The 16,900-nt window shown below is 38.5% G+C and overlaps 1 protein-coding gene across 3 annotated transcripts in view; it reads left to right on the top strand.

The window, feature by feature from the left end:
- Positions 1-16,900, top strand: part of JMJD1C (jumonji domain containing 1C) — a 159,387-nt gene that overhangs the window by 48,579 nt on the left and 93,908 nt on the right. For all 3 annotated transcript variants that reach the window (XM_054276736.1, XM_054276735.1, XM_054276734.1), the window contains exon 2: positions 3,317-3,481. Coding sequence is in view for 2 of the 3 variants with exons in the window: in XM_054276735.1 (XP_054132710.1) it covers positions 3,317-3,481 (165 nt within the window). In the remaining variant the exon portion in view is untranslated. The remainder of the gene's footprint in view (positions 1-3,316; positions 3,482-16,900) is intronic.

Raw genomic sequence — 16,900 nt, 5'->3', positions numbered from 1 at the left:
ATCTTCAGAGAGGTTGCTTGGATTTTTTTTCTTCCTAGAAATAAACATTTTGCCAACAATCATTAGGTGATAAAGGGGAAAATGTCCTCTCTTCCCTTAGGAGGGCAAACAGAACTTGGATAACAATGCACTCAAGGAGTTTTAACAAAGTGGATGATGCATGGACTATGCTTTTTAACATTTTAAGTCAAATTTTTTTGAAGTCAGCATTGCTTTTGTGCCAGTTCTAAAGAGTTTCAAAGTTTATTTTGTCAGGCATATTTATTTGGAGCAGAAATGACTGGAAAACTTTTGATTACAGTTCTGCATGTAGAGGATTTCACCATGGTTGTTGTGTTTGGGCTTAGAAATAACAATATTTTGTTGCAATTGTTTGGCTGACTCCATTGGAAATAAATTTGTTGTCTTGCTTTACTTGGAAAAGCATACTAAAGCTTATGCTGCTTCCTGTTGGAAGATAGCAGTGAGTTACAAAATTAGCACATTAATGCCAATTATAAATATAATATCATCCCAGTGGGAATTTCTCCTTTTTATTCAAGAGAATGCATACGTGGTGAGAAGGCTTCAGCTGCTCTGGGAACACAAACATATAATATCTATCCACACATAGCTGACAAGGCAATGAAGCAAAGTTTGGCTGAAAAATCTCAAAATCAACATTCATTCTTAGGGAGGAAAATGTCATAGAGTTTCTTGCTGTATAGTGTTCTGTCAGTGGAGCAAAAAAATGAAATATTTTTAGGCTTTGCTCTCCTTAGAGGGTCTAACTTTGGCTCTCTATTTTATTTTGTTGGTGTAGGTTGCTGGATTGCCTCCTTTCCTCATCTTTTTCCCTTTTTACTCCCTTTCATAAACTGTGCTGTTTGAGATAGTGCTTGTCTCTGTGTGGGAGGTCAGCAGGCACAGCAAAGGGAAGCCTCTATTCTTCAGAGCCTTTACTGTTGCCTTAGAAAAATTAATTTCCCAGCCAAAAATGGGCAATGAACTGGGCGCTTCATTTCTGCTTTTCAAAAATCAACTTTAAAAAGCCAGCAGATAGTTAATAGGCTTGGCATGGAAACCTGCAAGTGGTGGAAGCTGGCAGAAGTGATTCCCAAGGATCGTGTGTGTGGAACTAGAGGCGGAATATGGTGCCCTGAGCCATGGCAGACTGGCTCTGTGCCATGCTCCATTCTCCACTTTTCTTGGAACTGCTCCTTTGAAGATCTAATTATATGGTGCCAGGAGATTCTGCAGATAGCTCAGCAGTAACTCCCACTGCCGCTATGCTGAATTTTGGTTTATTTGGGGTGCAAAACTTGCACACAAACACTAGATTGTATCACAGCTATCCACAAGCTTTGGCCAGTGGCCAGAAGATACAGTATGTTTTAGTGTGGCTGTTTCTAAACTGCTAACTCTGCTTTAGACTTATCTGTGTTTTTCAGAAATATTTATTAATTTGATTCTCCTTGCCTCTTATTTTTTTTTTTAATGTGCTGCTGTGTGAGGTCTGCTGCTTAACCTCTTCACACTTTGCTACAGACTACTCAGGTGAAGTGTCTTTCCAGATACTAAACCAAAGTTATTTGACCAGTCTGAAATAATTGAGTGAAATTTGCAGGAAGGAGGTGCATTTTAGAGAGTGATTTTTGACTGTACAGTCACTGAAGATTGTCTTTAGAATTGATCAAATGACAAATTTTACAAATAAATGGTTCTCCAGAAGGCTTCAAAATAGCTGCAAATACAAGATAATTAATGCTGCCAAAATGATTTGGGATATCATGTGCTTTCCTGCCAGTGTTTCACAGTTTTACTCTGTTTACTGTTCCTCTTAACTCTTTTGATTAAGAAATGAATATTCTGCAACTTTATTACAGATTTTAGAATTAGTCTCTAGAAATGAAATTATTAAAAAGTGGAGGTTTTTTTAGTGGAAACAGGTTTTGCTGCTGTTTTCTACTTGCTTTGTTAGAAGAAGAGGCAATTGCTGTAGTAATGAACAGTGGAGGTGAGAGGATCTTCTTGATCTGATGCTTTAAACAAGAAAGGGAAAAGCAAAGTGTGTGGGAATGAAGTGGGAGTAATATGGGTCAAAAGTATCTGTGGGGAAAACTGGGATGATGAACTTGGGTAGAGGAGTGAGAAGTGGCTTGGTGAAAATTGAAGTTGTGCACTCAGAAGGCAGAAGGACAAGATGAGAAGGAACACTCTGTAGTACACGTTTGATAGTGTGAGACAGAAAGTCTAGACAAGAAAGTATGTTGTAGGCCTAAAATTAACCAGATCTAAAAGAGAAGAATATTTTTGTGACAGTGATTTTTAGTTCTCAGAAGCAGATAGAGGAAGAAACTCCAGTTTCGGAAATTGCCTTGGGTGTGGCTGAGGCTGAAGTTCAGAGGTGTAGGAAAGCATCTTCCCTTCTCCATTTAGTGTAACAAGCAGTGGCTTTTTTTGTATTTTACCAGCTGCTTTTTTCTTAAGATATTTCTCATTGTGAAAAGAGAACAACTTACTACTTTGAGTTATTTTTAACTTTAAAATTAATTCTTTAATTTTGAAATGTAATGGGTTTAGCAGAGATATGCAGATAGCTTTTGGATACCTCTGAGATCCCTCTGCTCTGCACAAGAGGAGACAAAAGGTGTGGTGTATTTAACTTAGTGGTTTAGTGAATGCAGCTGAGGGGAGAAGGTACAGCTGTTCTATATTGGTATAGCACAAGATCAAATAGTTACAAACTGGTTCCACATTAACCTAGCTGGAAGCAAAACGTGGTGGTATTGTTTCTTGTTTGGTTTGGTTTTTGAGCCAAATTGCAGGAGGAAACTGAACTGCTGCTGTGTGCTGGACTTGCTTGTAGTAGCCAGGTCTGCAGGCTCAGGATGTCCTTTCTGGTGCTCTTCCAATTGACTTCTTTTTCCCTTAAAACTATATCACTGGTTAGTTGGCTTGTATTACATGACATGTATTTGAACTGAAAATGAGAATTATTCATAAAACTTAGTGATTATGTAGATAGCTGTGTGTATTACTTGAATGCTACTATTAAATACTTAATGTAATGCTTGTTGTTAATGTGATAAGACACCCAATGTTAGTGGTAATGTTTTAGTAACTCTCCTCTCTTAACCACAAATGCACTGCCAAGAAAACTATCTTCTGTGGTGTAGGAACTGAATATATAATTTCAAAACCATAGCATTAAAATGGGTAATAAAAAAGATCTTGCATTAAATTTTTAAATCTATACATTAAAAAGTACATGTAGATGAACACATGCTGTGTATGTGCAATAATGTATGTCCTTTCCTTTCTTCAATTTCCCCAGGTGTATGTGGAATTTGATGACCTTGAATGGGAAAAGCGAGAATGGGTTAAAGTTTATGAAGATTTTGCAGCCTTCTTGGTGGAGTACCAGCTGGTCTGGGCAAAAAGAAAGGACCCAAGCCAGACTCAGGGATCAAAAATCAAACAAATTCAATGGCCTGCATTGGTAAGATACTTTAATTGCATTTACTATAGCATTTAATTCTCTTTAATTCTGTCCTTAAGAAACTGTCTAGGTTACTCCAGTGGTGATGGGAAGTGGTGAGCATGGAGGGGGAGAAGGGTAAGAAAAGGATAAGAAAAAAACTAGTAAAGCTTGTTGGTGTTGGAGTGATGTGGTAATAGTCACTCATCTTCCTTTCTGAATCAACCTAAAGCACTGCAAAAGTGGTCTCTGAGTGACATAACAGGATTAATGTCACTTTACATAGTCAAAGCATCTTACAAATATAAACTTGCCAGTAACACATGTTACTGCTCTGGGGAGAATTGAAATTAAGGTGAAAAATAAACCCTTCAGCTTGTGATACCCTCAGCTTCCACGAAGGAGGTATCTGAAATTCAGGTCAGAGTTCAGAAGGATGAGAAAAGATTAATCAAGTAAGTGGTAATTGTTTGCCTGGTTTATGAGGTGATCTTTCTGGATTGATGCCCAAGCATTTAAAGCTGTTGAGATAACTGCTAGGAGGCTGTGTGCATTTGTGACATGCCTTTAGATATATCTGATGAGATAATCTAAAAAGCAATAAACACATGTGCCTTTTTTCTCCAAAGAATCTGGTAGTACTAGCAAAGTCTTCAGAAGAGCCAAATAGATGTGAGATTTTGGAAACCTACTGTGTTGGATGGTTTTGCTTTGTACACAGTTGGGGAAGATTCCTCACAGACTTGTGGCTGAAAGGGGCTCCAACAAATTTGTGAAAATGATGAAGGGAAGTCTTAGATATCTTTGAGAATAAGCTTAATATGTGTAACTCACTTTTTTAAAAAAATGTTTACAGTCATAATGAATTTAGATGATGACTTTTTCCCCCTCTGGCTTTTGCTGTATCTGTTTCCTTGCAATATACTGTTCATATTATTGTCTCTGAGCACCTGATGGATTTCTTGGAATGCTATTGTGGGATAGTTTTTCTGAAGCTGGGGTGGGAACAGTCATGCTGATGGTCATGAAGCAGTCTGGTCAAAAAAGTCATGGATGATTTTGGGTTGACTTAATCCTCTTCAGTTAATACTCCTACTCAGCTTGTGTGTTTGTGCTAATGTGCTTGAGTAAAGCAAGGAAACTTTCTGGATGAGTCATATATTTGCTTGTACAGGCAAGTTAGTATATCCTTGAGCAAGAATTTTTAGTTTTAGGGAGCCATGTTATTTGCTCTTTGAAGCCACCCATCACTCCTTGATTGAGATGGGTCTTTTAAATTCTGTTGGAAACTTATCTTAGTGTCTAAGTACTCTGCTATTTTACATGCTTTTAATCTCACCCTCTAGGATAGAGATCCTTGTTGGGTTTAGAGGGGGTGTATTTCTATAAAGCATTCTACTCTGGCTGCTGATCCTGTCCCCAAATTAAAAGTATGTATTTGCTAATGTGTGAAAGTTTTGGTTGAACTTTTCTCCTAGCAGACAACTAGACAACTTCATCAAACTTGTGGTAGTCCAGCAAAAGGCAAAAACTTTTTTTCTTCCATCTCTATCTTACAAATTCTGTAATTTTTTAAAATGTTTACATTCTTGAGGCAGCTGATAGGCATGAGAAGGAAGATTTTTAAAAGATTTGCCTCCTGCTTTTACAGTTAAAAATTGAAATAGTATATGCTGAAGCGAAGCTCAAATAGCTTCAGGTCGCAGTTTTCAGATGTTAAGGATGAGAAATCCTCAGAAATTCTCTCATTTATACTTGGCCTGGGTACAGATGTCCTAGCAATTGTTTCCTGAGTCAAACCCTCTAGTCATCCACTCCAGAAAAAACATATTTGAGGGCAAGTGCAGATACAGGATATTAGCTGTAGTTAGAGCAGATTCTCTCCACAGAGACCTCCCAAGGTTTTGCTGTGTATCAACAGCAACTCTGAGCACACCATGGCTTGGGGAACAGTGAGGGTGCTCCAACTGCCTTGGAACTTTTGGCTTTTGTCACCAGACTATCAAAACACTGCAGTGGATTGGAGTGGATGAGCTCTGTGAAGGTTTGTGTGGTATGTTTTAGTTGTGGTTTTTTGTTTTTTGTTTATTTTCTGAACAAGACTCACTAAAAATAAGAAAACATGAAAAGGGTGGTAAAAAAAAAAGATTTGTCAAACAGCAATAGGAATATTTGCACTTTTATGTGAAATCCCAAGTATGGTAATACGCATACATTGAAAAAGCTGAGTATTGATGTAGCCTTTAAAGGAAAAGTCTCAAGCATTCCCATGCATGTGAGCAATATTGAAAAAAAATCATACCAAAATAAATGGTTTTGATACAGTTTTGTTTTGGAAGCTAATGTAAATGCAGCAAAGCAATATTTTAGAAAATTTTATGTAGTATTTCTCTAGGATCTTTGGCTTCAGTGGAGTGAATGAAAACTGCTTGTTCATTTCCATGGTTCTTTATCACCTTGTCTTCTTTGATTAATGTAGCCTGTATTTACTGTATGGTATTCAAGCCTGATCAGAAGACAAGGTCTGCAGTTGCTGTGGGGCTTTTTTTGTGGGTAGATACCAGTCTGGTGTCTGAGTACTTCAGTTACTGATTGCTTTCATCACTCAGTTGTGTGATATGATGTAATCTCCACTTTATAGATGAAATTTCTAGAATGCAAGTTGTTTACAAGTGTTGCTATTTTCAAATGCCTGAGTGCCTGAGGTGTAGCTATTCCTGAAAGCACAGCATCTATTGACCTTGTGAAATGATACTTTGAGATTTTAGGCTCTATAGTCAGGCTGAGAAATGGGGAGATGGGAAGCACTGTCTTATTCTCCTTGTTTAGAAACTGTAACAGGAGAGGGGTAGGCTATCATCTGAATTCAGTTTCTCTCATGATGAGATTGTATTTTTTTAAGTGAAATTCCTGCCTCAGGTGAAGACTTGTCTGTAAATGACCCTGGAGCCCTGTTGCCAGTAACAATCTTCATTGTGATGACTTCATGTGATGGCTTAGAGTGGATACCTCTGCCACTGTGCAGGGCTGGGAAGGAGGGAGGAACAGCAGTGCCTCAGGTTGTGCACACTCTAATAAAATGCTTTTTCTTCCTGGGAGCACTGGAGGACTTGGCTGCCTAGCTGGTATAATTAGAAATCACCTTGCAGCCTAAAGAAATGGCAGTAGTGATAAGCAATGTCAGGGTATGTGTAGCCTGGATAATGGGGAAAAGAAAGTTTGGTAAACGGTACTTGTTTTATACCTTAAAGTAATAGAGATGCTTTACTGATGGCAATGCAGGAGAAAACTTCTTGGCTTAAGTGTTAGCATAGGAAAAAGTGAAAGTATGGATTCTGAAAAAAGTTGTAGGCAAGTGGAAATGAGTGGTGTGCCTTTTCACATTAAGGGATTTTTAAAAGTAGCCAAGATAAGCCGTTGAAATTGAAGGCATCAGTTTGGGTTGGTAAATAAGGGGGAGTGCATGTTACAAAGATAGAAAAAACAGGAGTGATAGGCTCCAAGTGATGGGTTAGGGGAATCACCAGCACTTAAAAAATGAGGCAGAACAGGGTTTTTAATTTCTCAGAAATAACTTTACAACAACTGATACGCTGAATAAAATTATTTGACCTGTAGGTAGACAAAGAATAGTTGTATTTTAGGGAGAATAAATTAATTTTCCTATGTAGAAATAGTTTGGGTACTATGATGTTAGAGATGAGTGATAAAATCATGTATTTGATATAATTCAGTCTGAAGTCTCAGGAGTACAGGGGTATCCCCTCAGCAGCCAAGAGGGGAGAGGGAAGTACTTGTGTGGGCAGGGTGACAAATTAGAGCCGAGGTTTTAATGTGGACTGAACAGAATGCTTCTGTGAGCTGTCAGCTTGAATTTAATTACTGCCTCTCTAATTGCACATTAAAATATCTGGAAATAAAACGTACAGGGAGAAAATGGGATGACAAAGGAGAGAAGCAGCTAGAGACATTTTAGAGAATAATAGAATAATGTGCAGGAAAAGTTTTAAGGTCACAGATTTACTAGCAGAGGGCACTATGGTAGAATCATAGATAGCAATTCACATTTTTTTCACAGCATCAACTGTACATGTTTTAAGTACAGGAAGGTGTGGGCTGAGTGTCTTTTTCTCAATAATTGTGTTTGGGAAGAGGGTTTTGGAAACATGAATGATGTGCTGAACCAAAAATTTATTATTGAAGGTCTACAGATAGGAATGAAAGAAAGACATTTCAGACAGGCATTTTAAGAAGTATGTTCCATCATCTTGGAAGGAAAATAAGGAAAGAAGAATAATGGAAAATGCAGTTATGATTAAATGAGTTTAAGGTTGATAGGTTATGGCAAATCTGTACTTTCGGGTAAAGGATCTAGGAGAACATGAAAGGTTGGAAAGGATTGGAATGGAATATAGAGAAGAGTGAATGCATTGAATGAGAACATACATGAGAAACTTCTGCAACAAGAAAGGAAGAGGATGTTATAGAACAGAAAAGGAAAAGTATCTTATTTTGGTCTTTTTATTTTGGAAGAAACTGGTGGTCTTGTGCAGAGTAGATGTCAAAGGAGGAAACAGTTTGACTCAGTATACTGTGATGAAAAGCAGGACTGAGGAATGGTACATTTAGCTGGCAGGGCAGAACTGGGTGCCTGGGATGATAATGAGTCAGAGTGTTTCATGTGTTCCTCTGGGTATGCCTTGTTTTGTGAAGCATGTGTTGCCTTTTTTATACCTGTAAACTAAGTGCTGCTTGTGAATTCAATATGAATCCATATGTAATAAATCAGAAGAAACCATGGTAGTTTGTTGCTCTGAATATGAGGACAATGCTTCATTAACTTTACAGTACTTGCCTTGTCAGACCAAGAGATTTGCCCTTTGGTCTCAACTAATAAACAAAGGTCTGCAGTAACTATCACTCTCAGTTTCATGCTGGTATACTGCAAGAACTGGTTCTCCTGCAATTCTATATTTCTGAGGAATATAGTGATAAAAGCTAAAATACATTTTCATGAGGAGATCCTGAATATGCATATCTCCCCTAAGGTAGGGAGGCTGGAAGAACAACTCAACCTCTCCCCCCTGCTCCAGTAAAAAAATGAGCATGCCTGTTGGCCTGTCTCTCTTGGATCAAGTGAAATAATTGCTAAACCAGTGGCTTGAGAAGAGTTTTTGCTGGGACTCTGTGCAGGGCTCTGCAAGAACACAGAGCTTTAGCCAGACTTATAGTAAAAACAGGGACAAAGAGAGAAACTTCACTGGCAGTGATGAACCCTTTTCCACTGCGAGAATCTGGAGCTGATTTACAATGGCCAGTGCCAGTGGCACATGTGGGACTGTGGGCCTTCAGTCTGACTGTCATGCTAATGAGGAGGTTGTCTTCAGCAGAAGGAGATGAAGTTTGTTTTGGTGGCAGTGGATGTGTTTGTTCTGGTTGGATGTGAATGAGCCCAATATGTTCATGTGCTGACTGCACATGAGGGCACTTGGTGGTAAAGTTTGTGAGGTGAAGCATTCCTGGATACATGGAAGAGAAGACTTGTCCTCTCACCTTAAGTAGCTTTTTTCCCTCCTCCCTCTGTGCCCCTCTGTCCTAGCTGTCAATTGCAGAATCCCTTGGCTTGACTGCATTCTGCTTCAGCTGGCTTGATTCTGCTGGATTATGAAGCAAATATTTTTGAAGTGCCAGTTTATTGGCATTTGTGTCAGGATTAAAGAAGAAAGTGTACAGTTTGTACAACAAGCTTCTGCAGGGCTTCCAGATGTTCTTGAGACAAATAAAATTCTTTATCTTTGGCACAGTAATGGAAAGTAGAACAGGTTCCTTGTTCATTTCTGTTTATACTGTGACACACTACCACTTTTTCACTCTCAAGGATTTGTTTTCATCTTTTTGATGATCTAATTTTAGCATTTCTGAGTAAGTTTCTCTTTTATATGTTGATCCCATGGCTCAGATTGATCCCTGTCCAAAGCAGGAGCTTCTATAGATATTGCTGATGTTCCCCCTTCATATTCAGTTACTTCTTCAGTTACCTCTATATTTCACTGTTCTCTCTGCACAGTGAAATATAGAGGTATACCCTGCCAGATACTATGATTAAATCCTCAGTGGACACTCAAAATACTCCAGCAGTAAAAAGAAATTAATTCACAGAGGATTACTGTGTCTATGGAAAGTAAGGCAGAGAGAAGACTTGGTCTTCTGAGTCCTAAAAATAAGTAAAAACTTTGAGGATATTTCAAATGTGAGGGGAGGAAGTGCTGTAGCTTCCAGGGAAAACAATCAAAAACTAATAGTGGTTTTTTCTGGTATTCCTTTCCCTGCATCAAAATTCTAGTGCTTGTATCCCTTGGTAATATGGGGTAAAGATAAGATATGTGCAATAGAGGTGAAAATGCTTGGAAGCTGTCAGCTTCTTGGAAAACTTCAGAGCTTGGGGAAGAGAAAATTTAAGCAACTGACTCAGCAGAGCATAAATGATCCGATTTTTGCTGCATTGTGAAAGACAGTAACATGCAGAAACAGCACTTGGAGATGGTTCAAAGGTTACTTTGTTGGAGAGCACATTACTGTAATATTCCCACAGAACATAAATGTCTCAGGCAGTACCACATCCTGCCTGTGTACTTTGGCACCTGCGCCTTTTGAACTGCTGCTTACTGGGAGTCTGCTCTCCATGCAGCCTTCCAGGGAGAGGCCCTTACCTTCCCAGGACATGCCCCAAATGCAGAGCAATAAACGGGAATCTGCCTCCTCAGATGATTTGTTATGAAATATGGGCGTTGCCCTGTGGCTTCCCACTCTGGAAATGAGTGATGGGCTGGAAAGCCTCACTGCTGTGCTGTTTTCTACATGGCTCTGGTACTTTCTGTGCACTTTCCACTACTGTATTGGTTGTTCCAAAGATTTTTTTCTTAAAATATTGGCTAATGGCAGCCTTCCTTTTTACTTTCTTGTTAAACTTGCACTCGTAAGCAATGGGGATGATTTTTTTGTGTGAAAGGATTTAGTTTTGAAAAAGCATGCTTATGTATATAAAATAAATGAAATATCTTCTGGTAGTTAAGTGCTGTGCTAAGAATAGTTCTTAATGTTAATTTCATTTATAGAAGTTACAGAATGCCAAACAAAATTGAGTATTTTCAAGACTTCAGCAGTAACCACAAATCACATAGATCATACTGGCCTGGGAGCTGCCATTTTGGCAGCTCATTTAGAGAAATCTGCTTTAGTATGTCACTAAGCATCCTAGATGTCTTTGAACCCCAGGTTTTTTCCTGACAGTAAAGCACTTGCTGTTCTCCAAGGGTTGTGCCAGGTAAAAAGCCTCAGATAATGTTCAGCATCCTCCAGCTGTAGCTGTGTGATGCTCCCAGTTGAGTGTGCCTCTGTGTCTTGCACCTGCTCCAAAGTCAGACAGCAGTGAAATGCTGCTGATGATTTACATGTCTTTCTGTAAAAGAGAGATATAAAACATCTTGAGGTTCCATATTCAAGCTCAGCACTTGAAGCAGAGCAGTTGAAGCCACAGCTGCAGGGAGCTCAGTGCAGGGTGACTGCTTGCATATTGATATTTATAACTGAAACCTGGACTGGTTTGGGACATGGTTATACTCCTGCTGCTAGCCCAGTCAGCCAGACTGCAGTTAGTGTCTCTGTATCTGAAATGTGTTCACACTTTGGCTTCAGTGCTGACCTCCTGCACAGCTTCTTTGTGTAAGGTATGCTGGGTTCTCTGGAATTCACTTGAAAGTTTTAAGTATTTGATTTTTCTTTTTTTCAACAACATTTATGAGAACAAAATTTTCACTTGTGCTGAAGAAAACAAATTACTTTGTAGCTGTCTAGATCATCTGCACTTTTTCTGTGAATTAGGAAGATCAGCTCTATTTTGGAGATATCACAGTGAGCAGGATATAGGCTGGTGGATGCAGGTGGTTATTTCAGTACAGTATTGTGGAAATTCAGCTTCCAGAGCTTAAGCTTTGGAAGATGGCTCTGTATCTCCATCAGACTTATAACTGTCTTGTTGCTGTTTATATAAATTATGAATTATATTATAAATCTATAATATCTATAAAATGTATAATTATATATGTGTATTTATAGATCGTGTGTATAGAGATATACACACAAACAGAATATTTGTCTCTATATATTAAAAACATTGAAAAAAGCCTATCTTCTGAGCTATACCTGTGGAGAGTCTGTACTCTTAGCGAGAGAGATGTCAGCCTGGTACTTGTCCTCCATCCCAAGAGTGGCTGTCCAGATGAAGGAGAGCTGTGCCAAAGCCCTCCATCCCCACATAGTGCTCAGTGTTTCTCTGGTGATGGCAGGAGGAGCAGCTGGGCTTTACACCTGTCAAATCCATTTAGCAGCTAATTTTGAAAGCCACCCACTCTTCAAATCTCCACTGCTGTTTCTGTGCATTCATAACTTGTCAGCTGTGCAATACTAAAGCACTGCTCACATCATGCTTACTTGAGGACGATAAGTTATGGAAAGCATAATTAGAATTTTATGAGCCTTGTGTTCTTCTTTCCCAGAATTCCAGCAGTCTCTTCTGTGCTTATCAGTGAATACCATGATGTGTAGTATGAAGTCTCAAAATCCAACTCAGATATAGCAGTGTGCAAAACCCACCCAAAATGGGAAGGATTTTTTCTGTAAAAGGTACCTCAGTACGTTACAGAACTGTGTTGATACACAGGGCCTGGTGCATTCCTGATTTTCCCAGTCTCATACAGCTGAGACATTGGAGCTTCAGGTGAAATTCATGTCTCAATAAAGCAAAAATGTTGCAGTCAGGACCAGACACTGTGTTTTCCTAGTTGGGAGTAAAAGTTCTGTATTTTTCAAATGAACAAGGCTTTTTTGGTGTTCTTTAGAAAGCATAATATCCTTCAACTCCCTCTGAATTTCAGTTATTGACATGCAAACGAGGCAACTGTTGTTGCTTAGGTCTCTCACCATGCTACCACCTTCCCTTTTTGGCACTGTGGCTTAAACCCACCTCAGTCTCATTTAGATCCAGAATCTGTGTCCCCTCCATTACAGAAATTATTCTTTTAGTGTACTCTAAGCACGTATGAACTAAGCAGACATATATGTGAGAATGAAGTGCTATTGTTTATTTCTCTTAGGCATTGTCTGTACTTGAATTGTATTGATCACTTCTGATTTATTATATTTTTTTGTTTCATTTTGTCATTCTCAGGGCTCTGCATTTGAAAAAGATTTTGAAATGGGATGTTGGTAGTTACCTGCCATTAACAGAAATATCTTTTTCTGGCAGATGTTGCAGGCCTTCAGTTCCACTAAAGCAGGCTAAATCAAGTATTTGGAGAGAAAATCATAGGTGCTAAAGCATTATAAATGGGCTGTCCATGATATATTTATCATGAGCAATCTTTCATACATGGCAGTTTCTTGAGGACAGGAAAAGTCACATTTCCATAGCAACCTCAAACACTGCTGAAGTTGTTCTAGCAACAATTTGATGTTTTACTATGTTTGCTTTTTAAATTTATCTTAACTGCTAAGGAGAAAACTGAACATAAGAAAGTTCAGGAACAGACTGTCAGCTTGAGGTATTTAACTTTCATGAGGAGAATAGCTGAGTGGAATCTGTATTTTGTATTTTTAGCATCCTAAACTTTCTGCTAACTTCATTTCGTAGCAAAGTGACCATTGTGTGCATTTTTTTGAAAAACAAACCCTGAAGTAGTAAACCCCCTATGTCCTCTATTCCTGCCTGCACTGTCACAAGAGCAGCCTCCTGAAGTACTTACCAGTTCTTTCCAGGTGCATTTTTGTATGGGAACATGTTACTTTCTGCTTTTGATGTGATCATTTATGTTGGCATGGATATGATCAGTGTTTCTGAAGCCTTTCTTGGATTTGCTGGCTCAGCATTTGGCCCAGCTGGGCAGGAGGAATGGAAGTGTTGGTTGGCTGCAGGTCACACCACTCGTGATGACAACTAAGATGTAGTTACTGCTGAATCACAGATACCTGGAATTGTGAGGGAGAATTGATGGGAGAGAGGGATAGAGGAGAAGGCTGCTGAAGGCACAGGTTGGTTTCTTCTGCTGAGCGATTTTCCTGTCCTGTCCTCACAGGTTTTATTTATATGCTGTGGGTTCAAAATCCATTTGCTGTGCACATGCAGGGGCCAGGGCTGGGAGCATGTTGTTTTACCACTTCCTTTCTTGTACCCTTGGATTAACATCCTTCCAGCTACTGGCCAAATCAGGAAGTTGAGTCAAGGGCTAGAAATGGCAAAGACACATCCAATGACTTCTTGAAAGAAAAACAGAAACCTCAACTGAAGCTGCTTATGTTTCTCTTTGCAAAGCCTCTTCTGTTAGGCTGATGTCAGTCCTAAACAAATGATAGAACAACACTGAAACCATTTAATTTTTTGAAATTCATCAGATATCAGCAAACCACTTCATGTTCTCTGTGGGTTTAGAACACTTCTGGTTTTCTGGCAGCTGCTGTGTGATAGATTCATGTGAAACTTTGGTTTGGGATTGGTTTTCCCCCCTAACTTATCTGCACTTCCTTGCAGCAAGCCTGAGGTTACTTCAGCAGTAGTTATTTTTAATTTTTTGAGTTGTTGTATCTTATTTAATGTGCATTGCATGTTTAAAGAATTGTTACATACAGTGTGTTTAATACCAGAAGGTGAATCAATGGTAAGAACTATAAATTTAGGACTATATGAAGTCTTGAGAAACCAAAACCATTTCAGAAGAGTGTTTATTAAGCTGATTTTGTAAGCAATCAACATAGACTCCTATTGATTAGGGGATTGATCTTTGTTTACAAGTAATATCCTTTTGCAGTAATTAATACTTTACTAGAGAAATACAGCAGGCCTCATCCAACCTTGAGTAAACCTGACTTCTTATTTACAGATAGGTGAATTATTAACTCAATTAATGATATAGTGTTTATTTTTTGTCTACCAACTCTCAGAGGGTCCACCAGTCATGGGTGAAAAAAAAAATATTGTATTCAGCTTTTTTGTCTTTTATTAGCTGCTATTGTATTTCATTTTGACTACTTTATGGAAAAGTCTCGGTCTGTTAGTTAGCCAATTTTTGAATAGATCTGTATAAGAAAAAAAATTAATTATTCTTACCTATAATGCATCATTCTGAAAAAATCCTGACTGACTATTTTAATTTGAAATTTCCCATCAATTTTGAGTCTAGGACATGGGGTAAGTACCTCATTTCTTTTAATAAATGATGCAAAATCATATTTCTGTCCTTGGCTCTAGTTTCAGATGACTCTGAGAAGTTCTTACATATTTAATTTGAAGGGTTTTACTGAGATTTTAAATGCATATCCTGAATTGCTGCAAACTGTACTAGTACCATCACAATAGGAATAAACTAGTGATTAGTTGGGCTGATTGTGAGTGGTATGTTGTTGGAATCACTGAAACATTTAGCTGCATCCTGAAATGAACTGAATAGAACTTATCACTGGCTGATATATTTAGTTATTTTGAAAGTATAATAATAAAATTTTATATTAATAAAAATACAGCCAAAATCTCTGTGTTGCATTTGAGTGAAATCAGCTTTTTAGGGAACTATGTTCCTATTTATTTGGGTGTATTTGCTGGAATTGGATGATCTTTGTAGGTCCCTTCCAACTCAGCATATTCTGTGATCCTATGGTTCAGTGCTCTGTAAGGCTCAGTTACCAAGTTAAAGCCTGTTGGTTTTGGTTCAAGAATTTCTATTTGTCCACATATGCTCTTGTTTATAGTAGCATTTTTACTATTCTAAATCTCAGTACTTTTAGTGCTTGTAGTTCTTTAGTCCAAATTATTCATTAAACTTCTTTGTTGCTTCTAAATTTAAAATTACCTCTATGTGATCATGATGTGGAAAAAAAGTGCTACAGAAATGACAGGGTATATTTTCATACCTTACAGAAAGGAAAGTTTGAAGATGCATTATGAGACATTTCCTTTCAGGAATCTGGTGAATTGTACATTCACCAGTGTAAACTTCTTGTACGATGTTGCTGGAATCAGATGCTTTATTGAAGTTTGGGGCAAGATGCTAATCCTTTAAATCCTGAACAATGGCCATCACTATTCCCCATCCTCCCCTTTTGAACTATCTCCTTCTGTTCCATTACTTAGGACAGACCTAATTGATTCTGCTTAACTTCCTGGGTAGGACACATTTATAAGGTAGTCTGAGAGGTGGTAATGAATTGATTGTTTATTGGCAAGTAGAGTGATAGGCATTTCTGTGCTTCCAAAATTCCTGGTCCAGTTTATTCAGGAGTAGCACTCAGTTATGGACAGTTATGGACCACTGTGGAGGAATTCCATTAAGTCAGATTTTAGAACTCTGTCATCTCAAAAATAACATGAAACTACAATAGAATCACTGTGTGCATTTATTTATTGATGTGTTTCTAGTGTCTAGTAAGATGCTATCCTGTGGAAAGGAGCAGTTAAGGGTTTGAAATGGCATCAGAAGTTTTGTTGAACTTCTTGTCAAGCTGATGTCACGCTGTCACCTAGACAGGCAGAATTGAATGAACCTGCAGCAAGTGCCACCAGCTTTGCTGGTGAAGGTGTCTGCGGGCAGCAGCAGGATCTGGGCAGTCAGCACTCTGGTGCACTTGCAGCTCAGAAATGTGTATGCTGGATCTGCAGGTGGAGGGATCATGGATGGTTTTATGAGCCTGATTAATACATTCAATATACAGAGAACTTGCTGTGATTCTGCTCTTTTTCTTCCAGCCCCAAAATGTGGTCAGGCAGAAATGCAGCTCTGATGTGTGCCTGAATATGCAGCAGTTTGTGTTTCCTTTAAACTTGGATAATCCCAGATGAGCTTTTGTTAGGGAAAAATTTATACAGTTTTCATATGGTCTCTTATCAATAGTTTTCATTTTCTGTCCTTTATATATATGAAACTTATAGCTTGGAAGTTAATCAACCTATGTAAGGGCTGTGTACACATACTACTAGAGGGTTATGCTTCAGGGGGGCTTGATGGCATTCTTAATTGATCCTATGGTTTTTCTATGCCAGGCCATTTTGCTGTGTTACTATCAAAATACCCAGTGAACTGTAATTAATCACATTTTTGCACACAGCTGTGAAATTACTGCCACTGCTCTAGAATGCTGTTTTCAACATCTTTGGCTGCTGCTATTGCACAATCTTTTAATGACAGATGTACTTGGAGTTCCTTCAATACAAATGACATTATTGGCACGCTAGGATTGTATGCTAGATTATTCATTAGAATAACCATTGCACTTCTTATTGTGCCTTTTAAACCCTCCTCTGAATATCTAACCTAAGCTTCCTCTCACAGTGACAAAATGACCAGTGTCATATTCTTAAATGCTACAAATGCACATACAATGTACAAATGGAAGCAG

This window comes from Melozone crissalis, unplaced genomic scaffold (genome assembly GCF_028551555.1).
Source record: "Melozone crissalis strain CALT ecotype California unplaced genomic scaffold, PUWL_Pcris_2 ptg000019l_1, whole genome shotgun sequence".
Classification (NCBI taxonomy): domain Eukaryota; kingdom Metazoa; phylum Chordata; class Aves; order Passeriformes; family Passerellidae; genus Melozone; species Melozone crissalis.
Note: the sequence above shows the minus strand (reverse complement) of the source record. Positions and strands in the feature narration are given on the sequence as shown.